Raw genomic sequence first — 12,343 nt, 5'->3', positions numbered from 1 at the left:
CTTCTACAAGAAACAATCACAAGTGACACTGTCCACAAACGCAATGGTCCTCCTGGTTAGTCTCACTGAGTTACATCATGTGGAGTGCTACATACCCCTGAGTCTATAGGCAGCTGAATACAGCTCAGCTGGCCATGCAAATCTTCCTTCTTGGTTATTTCCTAAAGTGGATGCGTGTTAGGATTTTACCACACAGAGTGAAAAGGTAAGATAGAAGGGGAAAAAAGCACAGAAAGTGTTAGAAAATTGACAAAGACACATTATGAGAAATTGGACTCCCACATTTCACCAAACTTCATTTCTGTTGAAGTAAAAGCAATTTTGCATGTTGGGTGGAGTTTAGGCTGCAAGTATTCTCGGTACAGTGAGTTTGTGTAGTTGTTGCCCATATTTAAAATGCTGCAACTGCAAGTATCAATACTTGGCTCTTTTATTCTCTGAAATAGATGAACTCTTTTGTTTTTCTCTCTAGCTCCTCTGAGATACCATGTATTGAATTTTTCACATTGTGAAACTGTCACAGTAAATCAGCTAATTAAATCCAGCGAATGAATGCAATTGACAAATATCCTATGCATATAAAATTTATGTTTTTCTTTTACTTCAACAAGCTATTTGAATTACAAAAAAAAGAACAGATTCTGCCTTGGGCCAAATTACAACTCTCTTTGGTGCACAACCCATTTTTTAAGTTCTGAAATTCTTGGAAAATTATGTCCAACAAGAATAACAACACATTTAGTCATTTTATTGTCACTCACTGCCTATAACAAGAACTAGAACATAAAATTTGGCCACTCTTTCTTGGCATACACAGTTCTGAGCATGTCATGCAACAACTTGTCACCTTTTGTGTCTGCTTTGCTGTCTTTTCAGAGGATTTCAGATGATTATATGTATGTGTGTCTAAAATTACGCAAAATAATTATGTTATAACTTATTTAATAATAATAATAATAAAAGTAATAATATAATATAATTAGTTCTGTCAACCGATTAATCGCATCCAAAATAAAAGTTTTTGTTTACATATGTGTGTGTACTGTGTATATTTATTATCTATATATAAATACACACACATGCACATATATAAGATGAATATGCTGTTTATATATTAAATAGTTATATATAATATAAATTATATAAATATAAATATATGCATGTAAATATTTTCTAAATATACACGTGCATATGTGTGCATTTATATATACAAAATAAATACACTAGTCAACATTTGAAGTGGATCAAAACCTTTCATCAAAGTTGTCCTAAAACCTAAAACCAAAATGCATTCTTGTCTTAGGACAACTTTGATTAACTTTTTTGATCCACTTCAAATGTTGACTACTTTATACACAGTACACCCACATATATTATGTAAACAAAAACTTTTATTTTGGATGCGATTAATCATGATGAATCGTTTGACGGTACTCAATACAATATAATATAATATAATATAATAATGTTTGGGGTCTGTAAGAATTTTTTTAACACTTGTATTCAGCAATGATGCATTAAATTGATCAAAAGTGACAGTAAAACATTTAAGTTTACTTTTATTAAAAAATAATCATATAAAACAGTATTACAGTTTTAACAAAAAATTATTCACAACTGTTTTCAAGAAATGTTTCTTGAACACCAAATCATCGTTTAGAATAATTTCTGAAAAATCATGTGACACCGAAGACTGAAAATTCAACTTTGCCATCACAGTAATAAATTACATTTTAAAATGTATTAAAATAAAAACAGTTATTTTAATATTTCATAATATTACTGTTTTTAAAGGATTTGATCAAATAAATGCCTTGTGGAGGTGTCTGTGCAAAGATGGACACAAATACAGTAGTAAAAAAAAAATCCAGCATATAACCAATAAAGTAGACCATTGAACATGCTGAAATGCTAGTCCAACCAAGACCACCTGTTTAGAGCAGTGTGGTTACATGAAGCTATTTGCTTCAGTGGATGGGACATTATGCTGTTGAAGGAACATTCATCCCGGCCCTTGATCTCTCTGCTTCACACGCGTCATTCAGCCACCGGTTTCCCCAGCAACCCTGACGCACTGAAAAGTTCGACCAACTAAAAATAAACACCATGTTTGCAGAAAACTATGTAAGGTTAAAATATTAAGCCAGCAGTGTTTGTCAGTTGAAGGGGAGAGCGGGAGAACACAGTACCCTGACACTCCCATTAGCATCAGATCAGTTGGGAAGAGATTATAATATCTGATGCACTTAGCAAAGGTAACGGCAGATAGGGGTCAGATGAGTGTGGGCTATCCTCTTGTTTAAGACTAAAGAGTTTATTTTGAAGGCTTTTAAGCAATATAATTTCCTCTAAGCTGCCATGATGCAGTATGAAAGCTATTTCTGTCTGGCAGGGAGGCACAGGAGAGGCACACTCACCTTTTAGAGATGGGAAAAAAGCAAAGAACTGAACTCCGTCCAGATAATACTAAAACTCCAGAACTTTCATATTATGTAAATGAATATGAATGACAAACCAGTTTTCAATTACGTGTTTTCTTGCTCTTTTTGTTGCTCTAATGAGGTGTTATAAAAACAGTACTTTATCATTTTTGATTCATCTGTTCGTTATTCTAACAATGATTTTGCTCAATTGAACAATCGATCAAAATCTAGAGATACTTTTTTCATTAAACGTTTACGAATCTTCTGAATCCACCAAGTGAGCAGAGTTCAAAACAAAGCTGTCAGGTCTTAGATTTACAGTAACATTTATCATGAGATAAACTCATTTACATCCACTAGAATGCCAAACAACAAGACTGCATGTGAAAATTTTATTTCAAAACTTGATCATACCTCATACCATAAAAATAAAGGTAATCAAATCATATTTTTATTTTTATACCGTATACACACGCCAACTTGCGTGATTCGGTTCGCCTCTTTCCAAAGAGACAGTAATAAAACAACCCCTCCACCCAAAATGATACATAGGTATAACATTTATATCTCTGATTTATCTTGAGCCTGGCCATTTTTGTATGCGTGTCTGTCTTTCTGTCAGAGAAGAATGGATGCTATGCATTGGGAGATAAGTTGTCTCATAAGATCATGGAAAAAGAAGGTGATAAAGAATGAAGGAAGGAGGATAAGAAGGGGTGCTCATGAGTGTGGAGTATGTACTATTATACACAGAACAAGAAACTCATCACTTCTGGCTGAATATATAATACAACACAGTGTCCTAACCAGGCACAATGTGACAAAGCAACACGCTTTCCAAGTGTCTGTCCTAAGCAGCTTTGACAATGACACTACACTTTGTCAGTTGTTTCTGTACTTCTGTGGTGCAAAGCCCCAATTCAGTTTACTCGGCAGCCATCTTGGAAACGCTCCCAGACAGCTATTAAACTGCTATCTACTTGAATGAGAAAGACAGAAATCTCCAATGTTTTTTTTTCAAGATGACTTATCAAAACAGTATCATACATTCAACTATTTTTTTAGCTCAAATAAAGTAAAAAAAAATAGTTGTGTCACAAATTAAATACTCTACACTATAGCCACTTTTCCACCGAAATTACCTGGAACAGTTTGTCCCAGGAACTTTTTTTTTTTTACACCAGACCTGTTGCTGTCTGCTTTTCCATCGCGGTCTAAAGTACCGAGAGGATTAGGCAAATTGTCTGGTGACTTAGGTCTGCGTGCCTTTCTCAATATATACGCAAATTTCAGACTTGAATCCTCGGTAGTTTGGACTTTGCAAGTTCGGCATCGTGAAGCACCTTTATTTTTAAGAGTGTACCTCATGAGCAGGCACTATCCGAGGGGCAAATCTGTACCCGGAACTTTATTTAGATCCTGGTTCCTATGGTGGAAATGCACAGAGTTCCTGGGGAAAGTTCCTGCTGTGGAAAAGGGGTTTATGTTGTCTGTCCACACCACAACTATATCGATAAAGACACAGGAGGGGAGGGAGGGAAGTGGTGTGTGGCCAAGTATGGTGACCCATACTCGCAATTTGTGCTGTATTTAACCCATCCAAGTGTACACACATTAGTGAACATACACCCGGAGCAGTGGGCAGCCATGCTGCGGTGCCCAGGGAGCACTTGGGTGCCTTGCTCTCACCACAAGGTCTCACCACAGTCGTGGGTATTGAGGGTAGAGAGAGTGTATTCACTCCCTGCCGGACCTGAGACTCGAACCCACGACCTTCGGGTTATAAGTTCAACTCTCTATCCATTAGGCCACGACTGCCCAGAAGAACAATACTATACGTAAAAATGAATTTTTCAAGCTAATGAATGGTAAAAGCTCCAACAGTTAATCAGAATCCATCTTTAAAGAGGATCTTTAAAACCAAAATGAAGATTCTGTCATTAATTACACACCCTTATGTCATTCTAAATCCAATCCAAATCCAAGAGATTTCTGACCCTGCATAGACAGCAACATAACTCAAGGTTCTGACATGTAACTGACATGTTCAAGGCCCAGAAAGGTAGTAAGAACATTGTTCATATGACATAAATGGTTCATCCTTAATTTTATGAAGCTACGAAAATACAAAACTAATAAATGTATTGAACAATTTATTCTGTTCGTGTCAGCCTTCAACATGCGTTTTCATGGTACTGAATGCGCGCCCACTTACACGAAAGAGAAGAAATTGTTGAATAAAATCTTTATTTTTGCACTAAGCTATGTTATTTTTCTGGCAGCTTCATGAAATTACAGTTGAACCCTGATGTCACATGGACTATTTTAACAATGCTCTTACTACCTTTCTGGGCCTTGAGCATGGTAGTTGTACTGCTATCTAGGGTCAGAAAACTCTTGGATTTCATCAATAATATCTAATTTTTGGGTGAGCTGTCCCTTTAAAGAGCTTGAGCATTTAAAGGGACAGATAACATAACGTCAGTGTGTGCTTATAATAAACAATACAACCACATGGTGGTGTTGACACTAGTATACAGTGGGGCAAATAAGTATTTGATACACTGCCGATTTTTCAAGTTTTCCCACTTACAAAGAATGGAGAGATCTGTAATTTTCATCGTAGGTACACCTCAACTGTGAGAGACAGAATATAAAAAAATCCAGAAAAATCACACTGTATGATTTTTGAATAATTAATTTCCATTTTATTGCATGAAATAAGTATTTGATACAATAGAAAATAGAACTTAATATTTGGTACAGAAACCTTTGTTTACAATTACAGAGGTCAGTCTTTCCTGTAGTTCTTGACCAGGTTTGCACACACTGCAGCAGGGATTTTGGCCCACTCCTCCATACAGGTCTTCTCCAGATCTTTCAGGTTTTGGGGCTGTCGCTGGGCAACACGGAGTTTCAGCTCCCTCCATAGATTTTCTATTGGGTTCAGGTCTGGAGACTGGCTAGGCCACTCCAGGACCTTGAAATGCTTCTTACGGAGCCACTCCTTAGTTTCCCTTGCTGTGTTTTTGGGGTTATTGTCATGCTGGAAGACCCAGCCACGACCCATCTTCAATGCTCTTACTGAGAGAAGGAGGTTGTTGCCCAAAATCTTGCAATACATGGCCCCATCCGTCCTCCCCTCAATACGGTGCAGTTGTCCTGTCCCCTTTGCAGAAAAGCACCCCCAAAGCATGATGTTTCCATCCCCATGCTTCACGGTTGGATGGTGTTCTTGGGATTGTACTCATCCTTCTTCTTCCTCCAAACACGGTGAGTGGAGTTTATACCAAAAAATTCTATTTTGGTCTCATCTGACCACATGCCTCCTCTGGATCATCCAGATGTCTTTGGCAAACTTCAGACGGGCCTGGACATGTGCTGGCTTGAGCAGGGGGACCTTGCGCTCGCTGCAGGATTTTAATCCATGACGGTGTAGTGTGTTACTAATGGTAACCGTTGAGACTGTGGTCCCAGCTCTCTTCAGGTCATTGACCAGGTCCTCCCGTGTAGTTCTAGGCTGATCCCTCACCTTTCTCAGGATCATTGATACTCCACAAGGCGAGATCTTGCATGGTGCCCCAGTCCGAGGGAGATTGACAGTCATCTTGAATTTCTTCTATTTTCTAATAATTGCGCCAACAGTTGTTGCCTTCTCACCAAGCTGTCTGCCTATGGTCCTGTAGCCCATCCCAGCCTTGTGCAGGTCTACAATTTTGTGCCTAGTGTCCTTAGACAGCTCTTTGGTCTTGTCCATAGTGGAGAGGTTGGAGTCTGATTGATTGATTGATTGAGTGTGTGAACAGGGGTCTTTTATACAGGTAACGAGTTCAAACAGGTGCAATTAATACAGGTAATGAGTGGAGGATAGCAGGTCTTCTGAAAGACAAACTAACAGGTCTGTGAGAGCCAGAATTCTTACTGTTTGGTAGGTGATCAAATACTGATTTCATGCAATAAAATGGAAGTTAATTATTTAAAAATCATACATTGTGATTTTCTGGATTTTTTTTTATATTCTGTCTCTCACAGTTGAGGTGTACCTACGATGAAAATGACAGATCTCTCCATTCTTTGTAAGTGGGAAAACTTGAAAAATCGGCAGTGTATCAAATACTTATTTGACCCACTGTAGTTATAGTTATCTTTATAGTTATCATTCTTGGTGTAAATAGGCCTTTATTGTTGTAATTGTCTATGTGAACACACTAAATGCACTATTTGTACAACAAAACACCCCAGAAGAGTGCATAACTATGTGAATTGGGACATAACTAATGTTTATATAAAGTGCATTTTAGCATAAATAAACTAATAATAATCATAAAGGTGAAATGCTTCACACTGCATTGAAACGCTTTGAAACTTCTATTTGCCCACACTGATGTGCTTTTATGAATTATGATTTCTCACATTCTTAACAGATGATAAATTCAGAACAGTATACTAGTTTTACTTTTTCTGCCATGGAAGTAGTATGCTAGTATGCTACTCCAAAAATCAGCAAGTCTCTTTTCCATATTGTTTTGTGCCTTGTAGCCCTGCCCACACGAAACTCACTGGACCAAAATCACTCCTCACATATATTAAACATCAAAAAAGGAAGAGAAGAGATTGATAAGTTAGTTTTATACAACAAATTATATGACAAATCCTTCAAGTATCTTAAAGAAAACCATCAAAAATATGAGGTACGTGTTTTTAGTTTCACGCTCAGCTGTGGAGTGGAGTGTGAGAAAGAATGCAAACAGATTGGCTGTGATTTTGTTGCATCAAGCGGCATTTTCGTTTTCAGCCTGGACAGAAAAATTGCTTTTCATTTGAATCTTGTCACGTCGTGCCTATTTAGGACATAGTGTTTTATGAAGGGGACAGGAGAGAGCTAGTGGAGAAAGAGAGGAGAGAAGAAAGATATGGTGATGGAATGTGTGCTAGACTCTAAATGACAAAAAAGAGAAGACAGACTGTGAATTGAAGACAAAAAAAGAGGATGAAAATGTAGAGGCTAAGTTGGAGACTGGCTTTACCTCAGTTTGGAATCCTTCCACTAAGATAGCCACCAAAAGGTTGAACAGGACATAGTTTCCAAAAGTCATGAGGGCGATGAAGTACAGAGCAGCCACAGGAGAGGTGGAGGCCATCCCATTATACAGTACCTTATTCCAGTCTTCCTGAGTCAAGATCTGATGTCCAAACAACAAAGATAATCAAACTGCCATTTATACTTCTGTTCAAAATTTTGGGGTCAGAAAGATTTTTAATATTTTTGAAAAAAGTCTGCATTTATTTGATCTTGTAATATATTGATTGATTGATTGATTGATTGCTTGATTGACTGATAGATAGATATTGTAATACATTGATAGTAATGTTATGAAATATCACCATAAAATAATTTTTATATATTAGGCCTACATTTTCTAATTTATTCTTATTCTGACAAAACTGAAATTTCAGCAGCCTTTGCTCCAGTCACATACTGTCATATTATGTTCCAGAAATCTTGCTGATAAAATGCTTATATCATAATATTCCAATACTTTTGTAAAAGAAAAAATGCAATACTTTGTTTTTGGTGAATAGAAAGTTCATCAAGGAAACAATTTATTTAAAATAAAAATCATTTGTAACATTATAAATGGGTAACACTACAATAAGGTCCCATTAGTTAACATTATTTAACTCCAACATTAATTTACAATGAGCTATAAATTTATTACAGTACTGTATTTATTAATCTTTGTTAACATTATTAATAGAAATATGACTGTTTATTATAAGTTCATGTTAGCTCAGGTTCATTAAATAAGATTAACAGATATAACTTTTTATTTTAATATTACTTTAGAAAATGCTGAAATTAATATTATATATATTAATAAATGATTTAGAAGTTTGTTAGTACGTTAAATAATCTAGTTAATTTGTTGAAAAATACCTATACGTCTTTACTGTATTTTTGTTTAGTTTTTTTACAATATATTGCAATCTTGCTAAATGAAAGCCTTAATTTCTTAAAAAAAAAAAAAAAGAAATCTTGCTGACCCCAAACTTTTTAATATTAGTGTGCATTTGCATGAAACATGCCTCATTTGAGCATCTGTTATTAATTGGGATCACAAAACATGTTCCTATCTGTATTTTGTGCTGTGCACTTATGATCGGATCACTCAAGATAGAGGTTAAGATGCCTGACTGAAATTGCAGCTTGTGTATCATGTAGGAATCTTGCCTGAAAAACTGTAACAATGGCCCACAGCAACGTGTCAAAGTTCTTGCGGTCAGGAAGTGTGTCTCCATCTCTCTCAGAGCCAAATTTACATCCAAACAGGTGCATGCCTAGAATACTGTAAAACAAAATCACAAAAAAAAGTTAAAATGTAAAATAAATTGACTGAATATACAGTACACTCAAATGGCACAAAATGATATCTCATCTTGCCTGAAAATGAATATGAAAAGCATAAGCAGCATGCAGAAGGTGGCAACATTGTCCATGGTCTTCATCAGGACCACCAGCTGCCTCTGCAGGGCCGGCATGAAGCGGACCAACTTCAACACCCGCATGAGCCTGAAGGTCCTTAGCACCGATAAACCTCCTCCCTGCTGACCAACAATCTCCCAGACACTGTCAACACATATAAACACACACATCTGACTATGTGACAGAATGCACAAGGAGGACAATGCGAAAACAAATCCCAGCTACCATAGTTACCCTTTCATTTCTAAGGGGAAAATGCAATAGAGTGGGTTATTTCTCACAAGAAAAACATTCTAAAATGTTTTGGTGTGGTTTGTTGCATTTCAAACAAAGCAAAAAATCTCACCAGCCAATTGAATAAAAGAAGCTAAAATAAAACTGCTGTGAACGCAAGCAATTCAGCAACAAGATGATTAGAAACGACTGTGGAATCTCACAGCAAATACCGATAGCAAATAAATGAAATAGAAATAGAAAAGTTAGTTTAAATTGTAGTAATATTACACATTTTTGAACAAATAAATGCAGCTTCATTTAGACCTATTTCAAATGTATCAAAAAAATCTTGACCCCAAACCTTTGAACTTTAGTGCATCACAATACAATATTTTAATAAATTAATAATGATAATTAAAATTACTTTATTTACTTGATTTAAATACTTTATTATTATTATTTTATTTTAATTATTATTTGAATATTAGATTTTTTTTTTGCTGTTTTATATTTTTATATTGTTTATATTAAAAAACTTGACTTGAGTATAAACAAAAATAAACAAAATTAATTTATTAAATATAAAAAAAGATATTTAAAAATCCTTAAAGTGAAATTAATCATTAAAATAATACTTTAGTAGTATTATTTATTTTAATATTTAACAATTTTAGCTTTTTATATCTAATATTTTGTTAAATTGGAAAAACCCTATTGCTTTTTATTTTATCTGTCTGTCTGTCTGACGATTGATTCATTGATTCATTCATTCATTGATTCATCGATTGATTGATGTAGAGTTATCCGAAATATTTAAAGAAAAAAAACTTTATTTCTTGATTTCCATCTTAAGAATGATTGTTATAAGGTAACCAGTATTTTGTTTTCTCACCCATGTTAAACCACGCCCCCAGAACAGAGTTCTGTTGGTGACTGTATTTATGCAACACGCTGAGCACTAATAAATGCAAAACCCCATCATAACGTTGCACCGTGCCAAATCTTTCGCTTGTTCAGACGTCTTAGTAAATGCAAATTCATGTCAATTGTGAATGGATGGGCGTGAAATTGCAGCACTCATCATGACAGCTGACAGTCATCAGACTGAACAGGCAACAGATGTCCCATCACTCAGTAATGGCTGCATTCTGTCTGGCTGTCACTGTTGTGATATAACACACTGCCAGTGTGCATTTTCAGAAATGAAGATGAACGTCAATAAACAGTGACACAGGCCGTGGTATTAATGTTTAGAAGTTCTAAGGAAAGAATGCAGAAGACCATGCGTACCTGATTACTACAATAATGCCGTCAAAGATGTTGTAAGGGTTCTTGATGTAGCCGAAAGGACCATAAACCAGCAGTTTCAGGAGCATCTCCAGTGCAAACAAACTGGTGAAGACAATATTACTGATTTCCAGAGCGTTTGTCAACTCATCAGGCTGAAAAAAAAGAGAGAGAATAAGATGATAAAATCAAGACTATCACATAGATGCCATTGTGGCTTGTCAGTACTGTTACGAAGGACACATGTACGTAAGGACAAATTATTTCATTAAAACATTAAGCAAATACAGTCACTGAAACGTTAATAATAATAAATAACAGAACACTATTCTGTGGGAGCTGTGCAGCAAAATTCAGCAGAGTTTTTGAATTTGAAGGTCAAATAAAACTGGTCTTGGAACTGTTTTACCATGCCTTTAACATTTATTTTTTCTTTGGGCCATCTTTGGGACGTCACATCCTGTTGCTGACATTTGCTGCAGGGTAGTAATGAACTAATTTTGCATGCTTAAAGTGTACACTACAAAAAAAAAGTATGTTTGGTATAGCAGCTTGACTTGTGCTAATTTGTATTGAAAACTTTTATTTAATTATTGATTGATTGAGGCACTGTACATATACTGTAAATTATATAAAAAAACTTATTTAATATAAATAAATGGCGGGGGGGGGGGGGGGGGGGGGGGTATTCGGGTGAGTACCGGCACCTCTTTTTTTCCACTTCAAGCACTGTTTTTTTACTGTATATATATATATATATATATATATATTTATTTTTTTTTGTAAACGGGGAAATATATATATTTATATATGAAAACTAATTCTAAAAAAGTTAAATACAACATAAATATAAAATAAAAATATTAAAATTAAATTATTATTTAAAAGCAAGTGAAATTAACAATTAAAGCAAGTGGGGGAAAACACTCATATGAAAGACACATTCCTTGCAAAAAAAGGAATGAAAATGGTTGTCTCAATGCATGTATCAGTATAGATCACCAAAATAGACACAGAACTACAGCAAAGTGTCACTCTTCTTGATCTGCATGATTATTTGATACACCATCTCAGTTGAGAAGTTACATAAGAAAAATACGATCTAAAAACCTAAGAATCTGCTCAACTCCAAAGAGCCAGGTCATATTTTGTTCTCATTTAATTAAACAGAACACAGACTCACACGTTCATGGCCTCATATTTCCTAATAGCTCGCGGTGCAGACTGTGCTAGATAAACTAACGTGGGGATTAACTTTTCGACATCACAGACACCAAGTTTCTCATCATTGTTCTTTTGTTTCATCAGAGCACATTGTCTCGAACGACTGCAGACTGAACTTAAAACTCAGATACAGGTGAACTACAAAGAAAGAACCGCAGATTCCCTGGTGTAATTGATGTTGTTGATAGTTCGGTATGCAGAGAGAATTTCTTTTTTTTTTTTTTTTATGAGGCACGGGTGAATTGAAGGAGAGACATATGGGCCGGTTCATATTTCGCTTCAGTTTTTTCGATTGTAAAAATGAGACTGGGCAAGAGACCCAGCACGCATAACACATTCTTGAAACATCATGGCTAGCTGGGTTTAATGAACAGAATCTTAAACGCCTGAAAACAAAACACAACATCCCCAGGCACGCAACTATTTTCCTATGAAAACTAACAGTGATTTTAAGAGACATTTAGACAGGTCGCTGAACTTCAGAGTTTTAAATCATGACAAAAACTAGGTAATTGGTTTACCGAGATGATTGTTTCCGCAACGTAATGAGGAAAAAATACAATTACATACTGTGCATGAAATGAAAATAACATCTATATTAGCTAATAGAATTAAATGTAATCTAATCAGATTGAGAAGTGGTCCGTGGAGCACGATGATGAAGTGTTGGGCTATTTGCAGCTGTTTCACAGAGGTGGGGAAGAAAGCC

General features: G+C 35.6%; 1 protein-coding gene across 1 annotated transcript in view; it reads right to left on the bottom strand.

The window, feature by feature from the left end:
* LOC306857817 (voltage-dependent T-type calcium channel subunit alpha-1G-like) overlaps positions 1-12,343 on the bottom strand; it is a gene marked incomplete at both ends in the record, with an annotated part of 249,448 nt that overhangs the window by 71,049 nt on the left and 166,056 nt on the right. Inside the window, 5 exons of the mRNA XM_079398001.1 lie at positions 96-161; positions 7,451-7,606; positions 8,656-8,770; positions 8,866-9,051; positions 10,414-10,565. Of these exons, the coding sequence (XP_079254127.1) occupies positions 96-161; positions 7,451-7,606; positions 8,656-8,770; positions 8,866-9,051; positions 10,414-10,565 (675 nt within the window). The remainder of the gene's footprint in view (positions 1-95; positions 162-7,450; positions 7,607-8,655; positions 8,771-8,865; positions 9,052-10,413; positions 10,566-12,343) is intronic.

This window comes from Barbus barbus, assembly GCF_936440315.1.
Source record: "Barbus barbus genome assembly, chromosome: 38".
Classification (NCBI taxonomy): Eukaryota; Metazoa; Chordata; class Actinopteri; order Cypriniformes; family Cyprinidae; genus Barbus; species Barbus barbus.
The sequence above is the reverse complement of the archived record's forward strand: the minus strand, read 5'-3'. Positions and strand labels throughout refer to the sequence as shown.